This window comes from Tinamus guttatus, unplaced genomic scaffold (genome assembly GCF_059628265.1).
Source record: "Tinamus guttatus ecotype Peru unplaced genomic scaffold, ASM5962826v1 Tinamus_guttatus_pri_ptg000330l, whole genome shotgun sequence".
In the NCBI taxonomy this organism is placed as follows: Eukaryota; Metazoa; Chordata; class Aves; order Tinamiformes; family Tinamidae; genus Tinamus; species Tinamus guttatus.
In genome coordinates, this window is record NW_028288864.1 from 190,612 (window position 1) to 211,233 (window position 20,622).

The 20,622-nt window shown below is 42.8% G+C and overlaps 1 protein-coding gene across 1 annotated transcript; it reads right to left on the reverse strand.

Moving 5' to 3' along the window:
- Positions 1 to 1,045: 1,045 nt before the first annotated feature.
- PDILT (protein disulfide isomerase like, testis expressed) lies at positions 1,046 to 20,468 on the reverse strand. The gene is made up of 9 exons (XM_088529393.1): positions 20,270 to 20,468; positions 11,785 to 11,991; positions 11,584 to 11,624; positions 6,502 to 6,639; positions 5,687 to 5,797; positions 4,429 to 4,554; positions 3,248 to 3,445; positions 2,161 to 2,281; positions 1,046 to 1,239 (listed from the first exon to the last, which is right to left on the reverse strand). Exons 1-9 carry the CDS (start codon positions 20,466 to 20,468, stop codon positions 1,046 to 1,048), a joined length of 1,335 nt encoding a protein of 444 aa, XP_088385519.1.
- Between the last annotated feature and the right edge of the window lie 154 nt (positions 20,469 to 20,622).

Below are 20,622 nucleotides of genomic sequence, written 5' to 3' on the forward strand. Positions count from 1 at the left end.
GGTGATTATAAGTGTAAAACAATCCTTTGCTGTTTAATGAAACTTGTTCCTGATTTTTCTTTCTTTTTTTTTTTTTTTTTGACAAACTGACATTTATTGTGAGCATTTAATGGGTCTCTGCTCTTCCGCGCAAAGCCTAAGCAGTGTTTGATCATGCAGGACTGCAGTTCAGTTCATTAGGAGCTGTGCATGCACATCCAAGAGCAAAATGTGTCCCTAAAAGATTAAATGAGGTAATGGACGAATGCATTGGAGTTTAATTGAAGTTTGGGACTAAGAAGAAATATGAAAAGCTTAGTAATGTCTTAATTATAACAACATCTTAGAATTAATATTTTGCTTCAGAGATGGTATTTTTTAATCAGATCATCCACAGAGGTGGGGACTATAACTATTTGTCTCATACGTTTCTTTGTCTCTTTTCAGTAACATTTTCCGAATATGCTGTAACATAGCTGATGTATTAAGCAGCATATTTTAAAAACGATTAGTCTTGGCAACAAATATTTATTCTATATTGAGGCATTCCTGTGATATTGGAATGACATTAAATCATTGGCATAAGTGCATAGGAGAAGTTCCAGGATTTGATTTCTGTAGCAGTTTAGAGAGTATAACCTCTCAAATGCTGGTACCACTCTGCTATTGCAGTCACTCCTGCTCTGGAAACCACAGACAGAGAGTGGTTTTGTGAGGAGACGCATGTTTCAAAGCACAGAGACGCCGCGGTGATCAGGTGGATATCTCTCAAGTTCACTCTGAGTTAAGATTATTATTGCTAGAACCCAAGAGGGTTAAGCGAATCAGCAGAACGCGCGTTCGAAGTCCAGGTTAGTAAATAATAGACTTTTTCCACAACCTTGCTCATACGAAAGGTTAAAGGGTGAATCCTTGGCTCAGGTTCTTGGCAGCAAGTAATCCGAGGCTGAGTGGATGAGGAATAAAGTGTCCTTGCGGGAAAGGCTCCTGGCTCACGTGCTTGTGCTCTGCACCTCACGCATACACACGTCCCCCCTCCCCGCGCAGCTCGGCCTCTGCGTCCCCGTCAGCCTCTCACCTGGTAATCAGGCCCTGCAGGAAACAGTCTGAAGAATGGATAGTGATCCAGCACGATGGACAGGATGTCGTTTGCCGTGACATCTATCTTGGCAATCATTATGTCCTTGCGACTCTCGTATTCCTCTGCCAGCCTATCCCATATTGGCAGGAGTTTTGTGCAGGCATGGGACCATGGGGCATCTGCAATGTAAAACCAGAAGTACACAATCTGGCAGAAGAGCATGTTATTGTGCAATTATTGGGACCTATTTAGCCCAGAAAATTCATAGGGTTTTAGACTTCAGCTGTGGCCAGTCTTTACTTGAAACCATTCAGCCTTCATGAGTTTCATGCCCTACCTCACCACTGCTGTGGGGATCAGCAGCCGCTTCCCTCGCGGTGCGGCCGTAGCCCTGGCCAGCCTGTCACTGCAGGGGTGAACACGCAGCCCTTGTCATGGGACTCTGCTAGAGACCAGGCCTGCACAGCCCACATGAAAGTCGTTGAGTTCAGGGCAGTCCAGCTAGTTGTCTATGCTTAGTTTCATGCTGCATCTTTTTCTATACTGAAGTAACTAAGGCCCCAGCTGCTACTGCCACTACTGGCTGCTATGGAGAAGGGCAGTGTTTATTGCTGGGAAGGGTCAAAAGGCAAGTGATTTCCCTTTGTAGACAGAGGAGAAGAGCTATTTGCTAAACTGCAGCTCCTCTTTGGAGTTTAATCCTAGTGTGCTGTAGCTGTACAGCCACGTGTGCCCTGCCTCTGCCTTGGAAGCAGCCTCGCTCAGGCTGTACAGCACGTTATAATGTCCCATTGTACAGCATGACATTCTAATTTCACGTTGTCTCTCAACATTGAGATTTGATATTATCTTGGCAAATATTTACTTAAGGGATCCAGTGTTATTCAGTGCAATCTTAAGTCAGCAGAAGCACCATGGTGTTTCCATTGATGTGACACAAGCTTTTCTTTAATGCTTTCCTCAGACAGCAAAAAATCCTTAAGCTGGACTTCTGTAAAGTACAAGGTTTAGTTTGGTGTGGAAACACAGGTTTTGTTTTTTTCACATTCAAATGATCACCCTAAAGCACTTTAGTATCTGAGTGCACTAGAGACCCTTACAAAACATTACAAACACGGTCATGGTGTCGTTGAAGACAATCCTGTTGAAATTCTTCCCGACAAGGACTTTGACAGGCAGCTTGTCCCAATCTTCTGGAACTTCCTCACTGGAGAGATGTAGCTAATCAAAAACAAACACAGCAGTGAAAGTGTGGGGAGCAGTGAGAAACTACTCCTAGTTAATGTGGGGCTGATTAGTTATTTAGCTAATGTCCATCATTGCTTTTGCTATCTCTGTATCTTTGCTTTTACATCTGCAGTGCAACAGAGGAAAGACCACATTCCGCATGGGATCTCAGAGTGGGAGCTCACACAGCTCTTGTTCGGAAGAGATGGAGACATCCCCATCTCTTCTTCCCTCCTCCTCTCCCTCAGCACCAAAGTCAGGATCTAGCACTTGGAACTCTTCAATTCCCCCTGCTGTCAGGTTGAGCACTTAGTCTCTTCTTGTTATGGTAACTAAAGTAAGTCATGCTGAAAAGCACTGATTAAGCAACACATTTTAATGTAGTTTTCACATGGGAATAGAGGATGACACCTCATTATAACAATAAATGCTGTATTATCAATTGGGAATGATACCCTCTGTTAAAATTCATTCTATGACAAGAAGTATTAGGAGACACTAAGTTTAAATTCATTTGCAACAAATGCCAAATCTTATTCTACTTTGAAACTGTCAGTTTTCTATTTACTAGACCTTCCTGCAACCTCAAAATCCTTTGAGATGAGTCATGAATCTTCTCCTCTCCTAGCTGGAGAGGAGAAATAGTATCTCCATTATTTGATTGGAAAGATCGAGGCACAGAGAAACTTCAAGCCAGTAAAATATGGCAGTTGAAGTCAGCTAAAATATTGGGCCATAAATGATTTTTCTGAATTTGCATAGGGGGACTGGAAAAATTTTTAGTCTATCTCAGTTGGTCTGTCAGCAAGTGAAGATGAATACACTAAAGCAAGTGTAAATTCACAGACTGATGATAAGAACAACAAACTGTGTTTTCGTAATTTAAGGGGTGCTTCAGCTTTTTGGGTTTGTTAGTATTTTAACTGGTATAAAGGGACACCTCGTTAATAATGGGCATACCTTTGCTTTTCCATCTAGGTAGTTCTGACAAAAATGTCTCAAGTTCTCCACAGTCACCTCATCTGCAGGCATTTTGTACTTTGCATCACTTGTCAAGTTGAGGATTCTCACTGCAGGAACATCAGCTTGAGTGATGCGAAAATACTCAAAAACTCGTCCGTTCCTTGTTTCATTAGTGTCCACGAAGACAAACATTATCTGGTAATAAAGAAGCAATCGAAGTATGTGCTTGAGTCCCCCCAGCTTTGGTTCAGAATTTTAGAAATATGATCGTGCTTGGAGCTTAATAATGCTTGGGGTTGAGCCTCAAGTGGAGGAAGTCCCGGGGAGCCAGTTTTTGGTGCGAGCCCAACCAGCAGCTTTGTGGCCTTGATGGTGCCTTGATCCAAACTCATAACAGATGCTAAAGCAGGTGAAAAGGATGGAGGCTTTTACTCTGTGCTTTCACATTGCTTTGCTGTATTCTATTAAATTAATTTTGCTAACACATCTAAATTACCCTGCAAAACTCTTATTGCTTGCAATAATAGAACTTAGCAGGACAAAAGAGCTGAAATACTTGTAATACAGATATCTTTACCAATAGTAAAGCCAAGTGGTCTATTATAAGATGAATTACCATTTTGCAGCAGTCGGTGTATTTGGAGCAGGAGTAGCCCCATAATGACTGAGGATGGAAGCTGAAGTGTCTCTATGACTGCTTGTGCCTGCCTGTGTGTGTGGATTCACCTCTGTGCTGTGGGCAAAAGACTATTGCAAATCTCTTCAGGTTTTGTAGCTGGTTTCAACTCTTCATTTGGCCAGTGGTTGCACTGAGATCCTCATGGCATTTCCTGGCAGTGACAGAAATTCCCAGAGCTTTGCTAAAAATATCTGTGATTGGAAGTTGCTCCTAGAAAGTCTCATATGCAAAACCAGGACCAGCGAGAATTGGTGTTTTGTTTTGTTTTTGATCTTTATGTTTTAAAGAGACATCTTATAGCAAAATTTATTCTTTGAATTTTCCACATCATTTGCTAAACACTTAAGCTGGAAATAAAAATTTCCAAATATTTTTAAATGATTTGGTAGAGTTAGAGACAGACTGGCAGCAGTGTACTTTTACCAGCCGCCCTGGTAAGTGTTTTTCAGTTGATATTTTGGCAGTTGGTATTTGCAAAGCAGAGTTCAATGCTACAAACCTTTCCTCTGAATTCCGCAGCAGCAGACTTGTAATCCTCGTAAGTCATGTTGAACGTTTGTGAGCTCTTTGGGGCGAACAGCAGGATGTGACTTTCAACAGGGACATCAAAAATCTTCACAGATGTCTGGGAAACAAAAGAAGCAACATCTGCTCTGCTCTTTGTAAGCACAACAGTCAGCCAGATGCTCAGAGTATCAGTGTCATTCAGTTCTGGTATGGCAAATTTTCCTTTTCAAGGCTGAGATAGTTCCCAATCATTTCCATAACCCTTAGATTTTTTTTTTCATTGTTTTAAAGAAGATAAAGTGAGAAGAATCAGCAGCTGCTGGATGTTTGCTCTGTTCCAGGAAAAACCTCATCATTATTCATAGATTTTACACTCCGAAGGGACCATTCTAGTTGACCTCCTGTAGAACACGTGCTGAGGAATTAATACTAAAGATGTGCCGAAAGTAAAAGGTGGTTTTATGTAGAGAGGCCCAGCTGCAGTAACTAGAGCTGGTGGGGGGTACTTGCTTCACCCACTCTGTGTGGCATCAGCAGCCCACATCTCCTGCCCTGCACAGAGCATGGTCTTTTTTGTCATCCACTCCATGATCAGAGGCTATGAGGAAGTAGCAAGTAATTACATCTACCTTTTTATCCTTCTAGCTGCACTAGCAATGCTTACTGCCTGTTGTCCCTTCCTTATCTTGGCCTAAGGGACAAATACCAGGGTTGCTGCATGGAAGTGGAAGGGTTGGAGCCAGGTAGGGATGGACCTTCCAGCCCCCCATCTCTGTTTTGCAGTAGCAGCCTGAGCCTTCAGTGGGCCCTGCAGGTTCTTTATTTTTGACATCTTGTGCTCCCCTGCTGCTGGGTCATTGCTCTAAGGCAGTACAAGGTAATGGCTGTTAGGACAAGCAGGAGACAGGATCGCCCTCTTCCTCCTCTGAATTCTTCCGTTGAGGTTTTATATTTGGATATTTTTTCCCCATTCCTTACCCCACCTCCCCTTCATTCCTTCTGTAATTCATTCTGCTTTCTGTAATACATTATAAAGGTACAATTGAAAGTTTGTAGCAAATGGGAAATAGCATATAAAATATGATATATGTTAACCAATCCCCCCATTCTCTTCCAGTCCCTGACTTGCCAAGGTGGATATGCAGTACATATATAGCAATCTTGTACCCTGCAAACAAGAAATAAAGGGGATTTTCTCATAGACTCATTTATGAAATGTGGCTTTTGTGAACAAAATGAAACAAACATACCTCAAGATTATATTCAGTGACTAAATCCAAGGTAAAGGTTTTGATTAATCTTGTTAGATCCAGTTTGTTTTGGCTGCCATCTTCAAGCACTTCATTATGCACAGGCTTTCCCTAGAATAAAGAGTAGAGTTTTGCAAGTTTATTCGTTTTATTGACAGTAGGAGCAAACACACTCTAATATGTTGTTATTCTCCGCTTTGCTTTTTTTATGATCCTCACCAAGAAAACTTCTGTCTTTTGTAAAATAAATGTCACAGCTAGGCCACGGAACAAGGTGATAGCTAAAATTCAAGTTACAGCTGGCTGTTTTAATCTGCTTAGTAATCTTAACATCCTGAAAGATCTCTTCTCTATCTAGATACACTGTCTATAGCATATGAGTTTTCACTCAGATTGTCCTTGGTCTGACTGCTTTTGTAGCCTAGATGTCGGTGCTGCTTCTGCATGGTTTTGTTCTTATTTTGGGGCCATTTTGATGTGATTTGGAAGAAAAGAAGATTTCTAACCTTAAAAGAGGCACCAAGGGAAAGAGATGAAAATCACAACTTCCTGAGCCTAGTAGCACTTATAGATAACTGGTACGTTATGTAATCAAGCTGTTTTATCCAGATTCCTGGATGTAATTCCTGAATGTTGGGAACCTGAGTGTGGGCAACCAGATTTGAAAGTATCAGTTGTCCTATGGCTGCTTTTTACCCTCTCTTGTCTGTAAATACGGTATTTGTTATGCTCAGCTGTGTGAATTGCAAGTAGGGAATTATTGATCCTGAGAAATTCCAGCAGCCTTAAGCTGCTGTTGCACTTTGTGCTCCTACCTTCTTGAACACGACCAGAGTGCTCTTTCGGATGGCGTAGCTGGCACTGACTTCCTCGCTGGTGGTCATCCCAAAGGGCATCTCCGGCACCTCTTTGGCTGTCTCGCAGAAAACATCCACACTGTCGCCATGAAGTTCCTAGTCCCAGAAACAGTGTTTTATAAAGACCAGTGTCCTTCACCCTGCTAGGATGTGAGGGAGCGAGAGGCACAGTGAGGCAGCCCCTAAAGGCTTGCAAGGTACTGAGCAGTGTGTGAAGAGTCTGTAGTTTTTCTGGACTGCCTTTGAGGGGAGACCTTCAGCTCAGAGGAGGCTGGAGGAAAGCTGCGGCAGCCCTAGCACATTCTCCCTTCCAGCTGGTGCCTGCTGCCTGCTGGCAGCCGTTCTGCAGGCTCCCAGCCTCCTCCCTGCCCTGATCTGCTCTGCCTTGCCCTTCCCCGGAGCGTCCTTGCCCTGTGCAGGCACCCGCAGCTGCGGAGGGCCCACGGCAGCACCGCAGCAGCGATGCCCGGACAGGACACGGTGGGTGAGGGGCTCTGCCTGCAAGGGCACCTGGCTGATGTCTGCAGCGCTCCGAGCGCTCTCCGAGGCATGGACCTCTGCTGCTGCATCTGTCAAGGGCTCACTCTGCTGTCTGCCCTCAAACTAAATGAAAATAAGCATGATGAAAGGCAGCAGCTCTTCCAGCTTTGATTTAATCAGACTATTATTTCATGCTAGACAAATAGTAATTTATATGCTGAGACCTCCCAAAACATTCTGGCACTTGCTGCTATGAGGAGGCTGTGACTAATAGGAGGCCAAATTTAAGTTTGTATTTGCTTGAATAGTGTTTTGTTGGTTTCTACCCGTTACATTCCTGGTGTGCCCTCGCTCACAGTCAGAGGCCTCTGTTGTCACTTCAACCTCCAGAGGAAATCAGGGCCCTGCCAGTCACCGTCAGCGCTATCTGCTGTCAGCTTGGGTCAGAGAGCTCTCAAGCATCACTGAGGGCTTCACAGTCCAGCCCAGCACTGGGAAACTGCCTTCCTACCCAAACCGCTGCAGGAAGGCTCAGCGTTTTCACCATTTGTCCTGTTATGCTGCACGTGCTCACCAACTCCATTACTCTGGGGCAATTTGGTAATGAATCCTGTTTTCCTCGTCTGTAAAACCTGGACTGTCTCCTGTGGCTAGAGTATTTGAGATCTTACCAGTTCAGATACAAGCCACATATTGTGACAGTAGCTAGGCAGAAAGATACCAGATTCCTCAGTTAGCAAAAACCATTGGTAGAGTGTTTTGGATTTTTAGGGTTTCTAGGACCTTCAAGGACTGTTTCTGTTTTACAGGCTTCTGCCTGCATGCCATGACAGCTTGTATTTACTCAGTGCAGTTTGACTATTGCTCTGTGTCATTCAGCCCCAAATCCCGAGAACCTTATCCTGCTCTGGAAATTAGTAGGAGTTCGCCTGAGAAGGAGCGGCATGAGTTGAATCAGACACAATATATTTTTTATGATTTCCTATCCATGCAGAGTTCTTAGCTGGCAAGAGCAAAAAAACACAGTTTGCATGATATTTATGAGACTCTGTTCCAAACATCACTTGCCTTCTCTGAAGCTGTTTAAATCATCAAATAAAAAGAGGAAGAAAGGCACTCTTAACATATTAGATAATATTTACAGCTTTTTTATGGCACTAAGCTGGAAGGTACCATTTCTTCACCAGAACAGCCTGCAGTTGTTCATGCCTACAGTTTTAACCCTGTCTTTGAATAGAAATCAGCCATCCCAGATTTTGGGGTGAAGTTGTCCTCTGGGTGAGGATTACAACCTTTTGCCTGTGGATAGCCCAGTAACAGTGAATTTTTCAGAGCAAAAAGGGGCTAAGTCTCTTGAAAGGATGGAATAAACTAAGGGTAGACAAGTCTGTAGCTCTGCCCCAACAGATCCCAAATTTGTTTTCTTTTTTGGCAGGAGCCCTTTCTGTGAGGACACAGGAGTCTGCTGTGACCAGGGCACTGGAAACACTGTTGACAATGGTAGAGGGTATCTGAGCCTGGGTCCCTATTCATGAAAAGCGCAACTAAGTGAGGTAAAATATTCTCGCATCTGCCTGGACTACTTATCTGCAAGTGCCAAAATGTAGATAGGAATAATTGTATCTAATGAAAAGCATTAAAAAAAAAAAGGCCTAGTATTGTAGGCTAACTCTAGGTCTTGGGTATATTTGGGTTTTGGTGGCAATGGCAAACAGTATATCCCTAAATCAGAAATTAAATCAGCCATTTGAGTTTTCCATCTAGTGAATTACCTTAAAAAAACCAATCACTGCCAAGTCTTCAGTGTTTATTATGGCTTCAGCCTGAGCAGTAGAGTTGATTAACACAGTGCTAGGTCGTGTTCTTCTTTTCACTCATGTAATAAATGTGGAGGCCTCTCTGACTCCTTTGGAAGGAGAAAGTGGTTAAAATGATCATCAGAATCACATACAGATTTCTAAGCAATCAGTGCAGAAGCAGTGGAGGTGCAGAAGGATGCTGAGTGCAAACAGGTTTGGGCTCCTGAGAGCAGAGGTCTAAGTTCATTCATGGTGGAGTTGGGCATCCAGATCCATACGGAGGTCCTAACAACAATTTAGTCACCATTCTTCTGACTGCAGAAAATCATTGATGGATCAAGTACCGTGTTTTGGGGTCTTTACAAATTACTGTGTTTCTAATAATTGGTGGAAAATAGACAGAAGGAGACGTGGACACATTCCATGCGTCCCACAAGTGAATCAAAGTCACAATAAGGCATAAAGATCTATTGACCTAGCATTTAATCCAAAATGACTTCAAACCAATTGCAGAGTTTATTGAACTGTCTATTCAATTAAATTAGGTGTCAAGACTTTCTTTGCTGCTGCAGAAGGGATCTGCTACGTACTAAGACATGTTAAATTCCTCTGTGGTGCTGCAGCCTCACTTTTCAGTTTAGATAGGAGAATTGAAGCTGAAAACTGACAAAGTTGTCCTTTAATTCTTGGTTGTTCCATCTTTTGGGTCCCAAATTATAACTGTCAGTTTTACTGGGTTTGCGGTTGATCTTTTGTATTTGGGAGATTTTCTTCAAGCTTGCAGGAGTGTTGGGGCTCCGGGGCTTCTTTAAAATAGTTTATAGCTATGGAGTTTTCAGAGGATTTTGTGCCATGAATTGATGCTCAGCAGCTGAAAATCTCAGCCTTAGGGTATCCCTTTCATTTCTGTGAGCGTGACATCTTTGTTGAAGTAGAGCAAGAGTCCAGCAAAGGGTTACAAAAATTGTATATGCAAAAGAAAATGTATGTGCCTGTATGCCACGTAGTGCTGGAGTCAAGATGTGCAGTACAGGTGGGTTATCAAAGGTACAAGTCCTGGTACTGTGCAATTTAGCAATATGACAAGATCAAGATTGAGTCAGACCAATTCATTTTACTGCCATCAAGTCATTTTGCAGCAGCCTGAACTGCAAATGGTTCAAAAGACATTTTTTTGAGGCCAAGTAGGCAGCATCCACTCAGCAGTGGGTAGGCTGCAGAGCAAAGCACAGAGCAGTATCTAGTGGCCAAACAGTGTTTGATTCTGCTGTCTAAATGGAGAATCGACTCTTGCAACTTTTATGTCAGCTGTAAAAACCCCTCTGCACATATTTGGTCAATCTTTCTACTGAATTACTTTAGACAGCCTGTAGTTAAAATTTTGGGGACTGAATTCAGACCTTAGAGCTGTAAACGATGATTTTTACAAAGCGTAGGATTTGGCATTAGTGTTAAATGTCCATATAAGGGCAACCATTCAGAAAATTCCATCAAATGTTTGAGTGGATTTCTTAAATTAAGCAATGTCTAATGTTTCTTTTGTATTGATTTTATAGGTTTTGTATAATAACTCACTAGGTGGTTACTCTGCATTTTCAGTTTCCAGGTCTGGATGACTTAAAAATTATACTTGATAGGTGAAATTTTATTAGTTCTTGCACATATTCATTTACTAATGAACAAAAAAATAGTGAAGCCATTGCTGGTGGTGCTGTTCTCTGGGCACTCAGTCCTGTCTTGGACAAATTGTAGAACAGAAAAAAGTTTCCTTACTTCTTACACCTTGTTAATAGGTGTCCCTTAAATGTCAGTTTTCTGCTGAAATACAACTGTGAGCATGCTCTGCTATAGCACTCTGCATTCACTGTTTCTCAAAAGCATAGCTGTCAAGTTCACCAGTCTAAAAGATGTTCTCTTGTCAGCCCTATAGATCTAATCAGAGGTTTGAGCTGGGAGCTTTCATTCCCCTGTGTCAGCACTTCTAGTAAATGGTCAGCAGGGCAAATCAGGCCTTCAGTAGTATTTGTGCAGCAGCTATTCTTTACATAAATCTAAATAGGACCTTGATGAGAAATTCAATATCTGATAAGCAAGAAGTAAGTTACTGGAACACTTTGGATCAGCTTTAAGCAGCAGCAGCCACAGGGAGCTCAGCAGTTAGCAAAATCAGACCCCTCTTTGTGGCTCAGGCTTTTTGGGGGGTGTTGCATGAAAATTGTGAGCCAGCTGTGTGTAGATACCATGAACAGACACTTGGCCAAGTGGCCATTTCTGGGCAACTTAGTATAAGCTCATCTTTTTAGAGAGAGAGAGATTAAAAAAAAAAAATCTTTCGTGTACAAATTTTCAATGAGAGAAAAGCTGGATTTCACAGGATTTTTCAAGTCAGTCATATTCCAATATTGTGGTCTTTGCTTAATTTTTTTTCCTGAGCCACATGTGAGCTCCCTCTGATGGCTAATTGCAAAATTCTTTTTTCTTTCGTTTCAAAGTGTAACCTATACACTAAGGAACCCAGTGTATTCCAAGTTCATTGCTACAAAACAGAGTGTTTCTCCAGTCGACTTCTGTAGACACACGATCCGTGCAATTGTAGTGAACTAATAAAAGTGCAGAAGGATCAGGTTTAGGCCAAATTCTTCTTCGATGTAACTTTTATTCATGTTTATTTTAGCAAATGGGACTGAGCATCTTGCTGGAGTACTGCTGCATACTCGGTGGAATTAGGCCAACAATGAATTTGGCCGACTGTGTGAATTACACGTAGGGAAGTGTATTCAGCTGTAAACTCCAGTCCAATTTCTAAGGATACAAGAGAAATCATACATTTAATATCATGGGCAAAATCACTTTGGTAGCTTGCATATTCCTTGTGTGAATATTTACCTGTTGCCTGCGAGCAACACAAGAAGTTCATACTTCCCATAATTATACGTCCCCAGCAGCACACAGGACAGTTTACCTTTGCAGTCAATGGGGTCTTTCCTGCTGCCATCCACAAAAAGCTTCACAGTAGGAAACTGCTGGATATTAAATTCTTTCCTCAAATCATGTTGATCTGTGACATCGATTTTGCCAAACTGGATTCTTGGAGCTTCTTTTCTAAGCTGTCGGGCAGCTTCAGTAAATTCTTCGGACAAATTTTGAGATAGTTGAGATAAAGAAACATCTGAAAAGGATCAACCAGGAGACAATGAGTTACATAGTCTGCAATGTGGAGTTTCTTAGTGGAAATTGTTGTGTCAGGTAATAGCTGGAAGGCTTGAGTAAGTTTATGACTCTAATAAAACTGAGAAACTATCTTTACTTTTTACTTTTTTCTGTTGATTGGCTGATATTCTTAAGATCTGTTTCCCTCTGAAATATTTTAATTCCAAATAAATAGTTTGTTTTAAGAATGATCTCTCACTCCTGAATGTCCTGAAGGGGCCGAGTTGCAGGTATGAAGCACAACTTGCCTGCTTAGGTATTTAGAGTTAGCATTTGTGGATGCAGTCCTCCCCCTGGTTTGAAGCTGGGAGAAGGGAATACTTCCTTCCAAAAGGTAATGACTGCCCTTGGAGACAAGGAGAAATCCAAGCGCCATTAAACCTGGTAATTATGAAATGGAAACCAAGGCAAACACGTCTGGGTATGGGACACCTTTACACAGCCCCCCTCCTTCACACACACACTTGTGCTGTGCCACAGCTGGCTGAGGCCCTCAAAATGCTGTCAGTTTAGGAATGGTATTGTATTTAATAGTAGGAAAATGTCTTAATTATCAGTAGTTTTATTTTACTTGTAAATAGATAGAGGATAACTTAAGGCATGTTTTTTTTTTTCTCTCTTTTTTTTTTCTAGATAGTGCTTTTGACCCTTCTCTTGCAAACAGCATTAAATTCACTAGCACTATGTGTCACTGCAGTTTTGTGAGGTGGCCTTTGGAAAACAGACATGAACCCCCCAAGAAGCATTTTGTCAGCAGGTGGAGAGGGTTTGAGTATAGGCACAGAAGATAAATTTTCCAGCACCTGAGAAAATTTTGAGGCCCTTGCCTCAGATATGGGAAGAAAGGGCCATGGAACTATGGAGTTAAAAAGGCCTGTGAGTATCCTCTTAAATTGTCATTGTTTTTTTTTTGTTTGTTTGTTTTTTGTTTTTGTTTGTTTGATAAAAATTGATCTGCAAACAGTCATTTAAAAGAAAAAAAAAAAAAAAAAAGGGCAGGTGGGAAGGTCCTGCCTAAAGTACCATTTCTATAGCCACTGACAGCAAGTATTGGCATGTTGCCTTTGTAAGGGGAAGCCCCACACTGAAGAATTATGGTTGTGCTTTTCACCATCTCTCTTGATTTCTGAAATTTCTCTTATTTTAGGCACTGCTGCGTGAACACCTCCCTCTAATGATCATGCAGAGCAAATCTTAGATACACCCTCATTCCGCAAAGGAGAGATGAGGTGGGAGGGCTGCCACATTTTCTATTTCCTGGTGTGTGGGAAAGCTTGCGTATCTGAGAGTTTAAACACCCTTTTTATATTCTGCCGGTGTCATACGTCAGCAACTCAAATTTTGTCAGTTTTGTTTTCCATGAACAAGTAGAGAACCTAATTAATATCAAATCACATACACATTCAAAGCAAAGCCCGATGAGCTGAAAGAAAATACAGATTTTTAATCAAACTGTCAAAAACAGTAGGTTTTATAGCTCAAACTACTAGTACTCTTGTTCTAGGCAGTGTAAAACATCTGTGAGAAACAAGCCCTGCTGCTTTGAAGAACTTAGAGCTTGACTGCACAAAGATCAAGATCCAAGCGCTATCGTCAGATATCATCACCTCGACCTTAGAAACCGAGTCATAGCAGGAAAAGAATCAGAAATCTTGCAGTTTGGGGGACTATTTCTTTAGAACTCACTAATAAGCTGCATAAGCTGCTGCTGTTTCTTCATAGTGCAACTTACTAAACTAAAATACATTAAACTGTGGGAAGAGCTGACTTTTACTAATACATAACTGTGTTTAACAGCCGTAAAGCATTCTTCAAGTACATGTACACAAAAGTATGACAGGATGGTTATTTGCTGTTGGCCTACAGTTTCATCCTTCAGCCTGTATTGTTGGGCTAGTGCTTCCTGCAAGCATTGAATCTGCCTGTTGTCACACTAAATGCCAATTTCCTAGCTGTTAGGTTTTGGCATGGCCAGGGAATAATTTCAGCAGAACCAATTTTCATCTTTCACTGCGTAGGCTGCTTTTACAGTTTCTCTACAGATATATAATTTTCTCTGTGGAGGACTCTTGAATGGAAGGACAGTTTTGTGTTTAACATGTTATAGTGGAATTCAGAAAAGCTGGATGTTAATCTCGCTTCAGTTGCAAACTTTCTAATGTGACCTTGAATGAGCTCCCAGTCCCTTTCCCAGTGCCAAATACAGCCCATAATCTCCTGTGTCAACCTCTCTACTTTTAAACTGAGTTAATCTAGTGTTTGCAGTTTACTTTAAGATCTTCCGCTCTGCAAATACTGAGAATTATTCTACAGTTTGGCTCCTTATTCAAAGTATTCAATAAAATAAGCATGTGTAAGAGACACCTACCTAAATGGCATATGCACCTTGTCTCTGTTGCAGGCAACTGCAGCATCAGCCACTGACTCTTGTACCTTCCCAGACATGTGTTTCCACTCTCCTGCTCATTTTTAGTATACGTATTTACCACACTGATTCTTTTTCAGGAGATTTACTCCTAAGGACTAACATGTTAAGGATTGCCAAGGAAGCCTACAGAAGTGAAGCACCTACATCTCATTGTGTTCACACTGCATTAGGTTCCTGTAAGAAATGTAGTTGTGAGCAGCAGATCCTGCTGTGGATGGTTTTGAACTGTTTGCATTCACCCAGACTAGCCAAGCATGGAGAGGAGACAGCTGTATGTTGAAATCAGTTCCTAGGACAGGACTATGTTTGGATATTGGTGTCGTGATCACAAACAGTCTGGTTTACGTGTAGATTTAAAATCAGTTGTGCTCCCCCTGCTCCCTGGAAGTCACCGTTTTTATGAGCTACTTATTTGGACAACAGTTTCTGCTCTTTCAGTAACATCACCTTCGGGTTTGTGCCTTGAAAAGGCCATGTTTGTCTTTAAGAGTAACCCATCTTGCCTGTTAAATGTCGTTTTCTCAGCGTGGATTGTCAGTCACAGACTGCAGGAACGCTTCGGTGGACCCAGAGCCTACCTGGATAACCAGACCTTGTGCAAGAGCAGACCAACATCACTTTATATAAAGGTGAGCATGCCTGGAATACAAAGCAGCAGCCCGAGGTCTGCACAGCCTGCGTGTTTATGTCCTTAGATTCTTCCCCATGTGTACCCAGGATCTAAAGACTTCTCAGTGAAGGGGACCAGAGCTGATAACACCTATAGATCTGGGGAGTCGAACATAAGTTAATCTGTGCCCTCTCCTGGCCACTTCTAAGCGGCAGCAACGGGCTCGACAGCCAGCGCGGGTTCCAAAGTAGCAGGAAGCAGGTTAAAGGATTACAGAGCTGGAGCTGGACAGGGCTTTGAGAGGTCATTGGCCTGACCTAACGCAAGCTTAGCCATTTCTAACCCATTCTTAACAGCTGTTTGACTCATCTGGCTTTAAATATTACTACAAATACAGACATCAAAGCCTCCCTGGGCATTCTCCATTCTTCTCCTTCAGCCTGAAAGTGGTTTCTATCCCTGACCATAACGTGGCTGTGCTGTGTTCAGACCCACTGACTTGCCAGTGGACATGAAGAGCAGTTTGGTACCTGCTGCTTTGCACAAACAGTGTAGTTGAATACATTTACCCTGTCTCCTCTCAGTCACCTTGTGGTCACTGCATTTTACTTTGGGGGCAGTCAGCATGTTGTGAGGGCTGTCCCTGCCTCTTGGGAAGGCCTTGGACATGAGTGCTACTCATCAGGCTGCTCGGAGGAACTGAGGGCTGGTGTTGCATGGAGAAATATGGCACAGATGCGCAGTCTTGTGAGAATCATTAAAATGTGAAACCAGTAAAAAAATGTGAAAACCAGTAAAAAATGACAAAGATTTAGGAAAGACTTTCCTCCTGCCTTGGGAAGAAGTGAATTTGGAGATGTGGTCTCCTGCTTTTCACACAGCTTGATCCCAGTAGTTGTCCCACTCCTCTTCTACCTGGGAAAATTGGAATGCAAAAAGCTAATGCACAACTTGAAGTGTTTGCAGTTTTAGTGGTGTGATGTATTTATAAGTATACTTGTGGATACAGTTTATCCTCCTGATGGTGACTTATTTTCAAGTGCTTGGAATATTTTATTTAATTTTACTTTCCAAGATGTGCAAGCTAAGCTAAGAAGCAACACCTGTTCTGCAATTAAGGTCAATCAAAAATGCATGGTGTAAATAGTAGAATTCTGCTATAAAACAACACCAATGTAAAGTCCACTTTCTGTGGTGATAAGCATTCTATTTTCCCTGTGTTAGTGGGTAGCTGAGTGATATTTAGACCTGTTTAAAATGGAGAGAGATGCCGCAGAGCAGGCAGCAGAAGTGTGAGCTCTACAATCAGGTGCTAGGAGCACATACAGGGCACGTGTCAGCGAGGCAGGCAGCACAGCCGTGTCCTCTGGAAAGCCAGCACATTGCTGAGTGGTGTTTGCATGGCTTTCAGGTGGTGGTCTCTGTTCCGTCCCCGCAAAAAACAGGGAAGCTGGAACTTTGATTATTTCCCTGCTACAGAAAGTAACTCGATGAGGGTAGGAGGGAGCCAGATCTGTGGGTTGTTGAAACTTCACCCTGTGTACTTTGCTCAGCTTGCTAGCGTAGCTACATGGTGCTTGGCAGAAATCAGCATATCTTTTTACAGTAAACACTGTGTGCAAGCAGACCTGGGCTATAGCAGTGGTGCTGCCGAAGGGCGTTAGGAGGACTTGAGAGTCCCTGGACAGAAGGATCAAAGCAGGCTCCACCTGGTGCATGTTGTGGGACTGGTAAGTGGGCAACGATATACAACAGGGATGGGGTTTTCTCCCAACCAATGGGTCTCAGGCAGTTCCTAGAGCACTGGTTCAAAGTTTGCAGCCCAAACTTTTTTTCTTCTTGGTACAGCACCAGAACAAACCCCACATTCTGGGAGATGCTTGATTCCTTTCCCTTCTTTGTCCTTCTATAACTGAGCAGAGGTCAAGAAGAGAAGGGTCTCAGGTCTTGCATTAATTCTTAATTTCTGAAACTTATTCCTGGCAGCCCCACAGATTTCCTATGTGATCTGGGGTATATTGCTTTATCTCTTGTTATCTCAGTTCTCTTAATTTCGTGAATGGTTTATTTACATAGCCTGTTTTGAAGAGCAGGACATAAAACATTTTATGTCCTAATATTTTACGTGCTCTGTGTGCAAGTGCATGTCCCCATCTTGTCTTTAGCCTTTCTGTGCTGTGGCAATGCAAACGATTCCAGCAAATGCAGCAACTCATTGAGCACTGAGCTTCCTCCTCACTGCAGTGCAGGGTGGTCTCTCCCTGCTCCAGTGGCTCCTTGGTGGCATGACTCCAACAGGCACTTCTGAGAATGAGACTGGTGGTTTCCAGGTGATGTATCTGGGCTTATGGGTGATTTCATGATTTTCTGCAGGGTGGAATTGTTGATTAATTCTGCCAGTGTAGCCTGGCTACAAATTTCTCTTAGTCCTGGGGTCTGTGGTTTGAATCAGCTCTCTCAGATGTTCCTAGAGTTTTCCTGGTAAATTATTTTTCACCAAAATAGTTCCTCTTCAGAGGGATTGAAACAATCCACAAGTGCAGGCTGAATTTGGCAAATAACTTGGTCTCTTACAAATTAAAGTCTTGTTTAATCCCAACACTTTCAAGTATTTTTAAGCAACATTTAAAGAAATTTCCAAAATGATTGTTCTAAAAGTTTAAAAATATTTAAAACTTCGTGAAATTGTTTCAAGATAAATGATTTTTTTTTAATTGAAAAAATACAAGCATTTTCAGATTGACCTACCTTTATAGTTGTTGTTCCTGTTGTCAGGTTTGGTAAGGAGGCAAAAGAAAAAACTACACCCACTTCTGCTAAGTTAGGTTATTGCCTTTGTTTCAAATATCCCTTTGAAATTCAGGATAGATTTGGGATTTTCAGCTTGTGTCTCTCTAATGAGTAGCACTCAAACGAGTGCTATTTTGACAAGTGTTTGCAAAACGTGAGGCTGAGAAGCGGGATGCAGAGCGCGGCGGGTGTGTGCACGGCCAGCCTGGCGCTTGGGTGGCAGATCAAGGTCCGGCCCAGGGAACAGAGCCAGGGTGTTTGTGGAGCTGTGTGAGTGAAAGAGTCTATTGCCTCTAATCCTTCGACACGTCTATAACAAACCTATTTCAGAAAATGCTTTTGCCTTAAGGACTATCCTTTCTTGCTTGGTAGAAATTGCTCTTCCTGGAAATTTCCATCACTTTTTAGTTGCACTGCTGTCTCCTACAGGACTGTCTTATCTCTGCTGCTGTACCCTCTCTCCTCACTGGTGCCAGTGCATGATATCTAATGCGAAGCATGAAGTTTCTGTGCATTCTGACCTCAGTCCTGCTATGGGCTGAGTAGTCGCTCATGATCTAGCAAAGCACTAACCATAAAGCACATATATGCATGAAATCATAGGCACATCCGTTCAAGCTCAGCGTGAACTTAAGTGATCGTCTGGAGAAGGGATAGAGTGAGCATTGCTCCAAGAGACCAGGCTCCTGGTAGGTAACAGAAAAGGAGAGAAAAAGCTCTGGGAAATGGAGGATTTCAGTGCAAAACTAGGACACTGTGAAGGGGGGTGCTACATAAACCCCCTTGACATCCTGCACCTCGCAGTGCTGTGAGGGAGGGACTACAGGAGGACACTGTAACCAGAGCCACCCCATCTCCCTGCATCTCACTGCAGTGAGACCGTGTGATGTTCTGTGCAGCGACAAGTGGAGACTAATGGAAAGGCCTCTTCGGATCCCAGGTAAAGCCTTGCGCAGTGAGTGTTCACAGCATCAGTATTTGTCACATCTTTAAAATATGTTGCTGGAAAATAGTTCCCCAGCAGCTGAATTCTCCTCCAGCGGTGCTGGTGGCTGGGAAATCTGCTCTAAAGCAACGTTTGTTCTCTAATGAGCTGCACAGAGATCATATGTGGGCTTGTTACAACTAGGGCCACTGGCAAAGAAACTTAGAAGGGCTTTTGAACTCAGCCATCCTCCTTTTATCAGAAAATCATGCCTTGGTGCCAGGTTCTCCTTGTGCCCTGTCGCTCCAGCTGCTGCTTTGTGTGGGAATGGGAATATGTGACTTGGAGAACTATTTGGGGTGCCCAATTGCTCTTTTCAGAGGCAAGGGGGATTTTTGCCAGGTTAAAGGGACTGTGGTGTGCTTTTTAGTGCGGCTAAGCCAGTCTAGCAGCCAGCTCTCACTGCACCTGGAGGCACAGCTCTCCCACCCAGACCAGGCATTCCTGATGTTAGTTCAGGGAGCTAAACCAGAGGATAACTAATGTTATCCTGAATAACCAGAATAATATTATTATCCTGGTTATCCAATTCAGGAGTCCAGCGTGCTCTGGTGCCATGGTGGCAGCTCCCGTTTTGTGGCATTACACGTGCATGGAACAGCAGCCTCGGGCTGGGAGAGGGCACAAAATGCAGCCTGCAGCCCCTGCAAGCTGTTTTGCTCTGGGGTTCTCTGCCGCCAGCCAAGCGCCACAAAATGCAGGTGCATGTTTGTGGAGTGAGAAATGATGCAGAATCTGAACTTCTAGTTGAGTAACATCACAAGAGCATAGCTTTTGGCATTTGCTTCTGACGCTTTTTTTTGTTGCAAGGCTCAGAGGTGTAGTTCTGATGGCCAGGCCTTCTAACTAATAAAATCAGTTAACCAAAATGCCCCCCTTGTTTTCTCCCCTCATGTAGTACATGAAATTAATAGAAAAATGCCTTCACCTGCATGCTAATTGCAGAGAAACTCTTGCAGTCCTGTGCAATGAAATTGCAGACACCAGAATGTTTTAAAGAGCCATTTTCTGAAGCCCAAAGATCTATAGAGGAGAGATATAATACAGCAAAAACTTACAGTATAAAAGCACCACAGCACAGAAAAAAAACCTCGCTGATTTTTGAGTAATTAGTTTCACCAATTACTGCTGCAAAACATATGCTTGCAAAATTAGGCTGTGGTGGAAGGAGAGAGTGCAGGGTCAGGACTGTGCATATGTATGGACCCATCCCATAAGACCAATAGTGCTTTTATAGCAGACTGGTATTTAGCCAACCCAAGAAAAGAATAAATGATTGTAGTTCTAGTCATAAATTAGTACAAAGCAACAAGGGCTACTGCAGGGACAGAGCAACAGTGGAATGACCATATGTTGGTGCCCCTGCATTAGTCACTCTCTGCAGAGCCATCAGGGTAAGAAGCAGGTGTGAAACGGGTACTCACAGAACTCCACCAGCAGATACTTCGTTTCATTCAATGCTTGGTCAAAGTTGTTCTTTTTCAGCAAGAGGACGTTGTTCTCCTTTTTGATTTTGGGGAGTTTGGCTTTTTTTGTCTTCGCTTCATTTGGACTTATGCTGTTTGTTGCTGGGAAAGCTGTGAGAAACAGCAGTGCCAGAAAGAAAAACTGATGCGTCTTCATCCTGCCTTTCTTTGTGCTGAAAAAGAAGGAAAGGAGCACGAAGTGGCAGTGTTTGCTGCTCAAATGGCTGTTGCTGTATCAGCCAGACTGAGGTTGATAAGACTGATAACAGAGTCTGCCGCTAGTAGAGCCAAATGTACCTTCTTACCAGAAG

Bases quoted from the DNA above. Each gene is read 5' to 3' on its own strand.
- PDILT (XM_088529393.1), bottom strand. From the start codon at position 20,468: ATGAAGACGCATCAGTTTTTCTTTCTGGCACTGCTGTTTCTCACAGCT. The intron at 11,992-20,269 runs GTGAGTACCCGT...GATCCTTTTCAG, and splicing joins GTATCTGCTGGTGGAGTTCT to ATGTTTCTTTATCTCAACTA. The intron at 3,446-4,428 runs GTTTGTAGCATT...CTTTATTACCAG, and splicing joins CTGCGGAATTCAGAGGAAAG to ATAATGTTTGTCTTCGTGGA.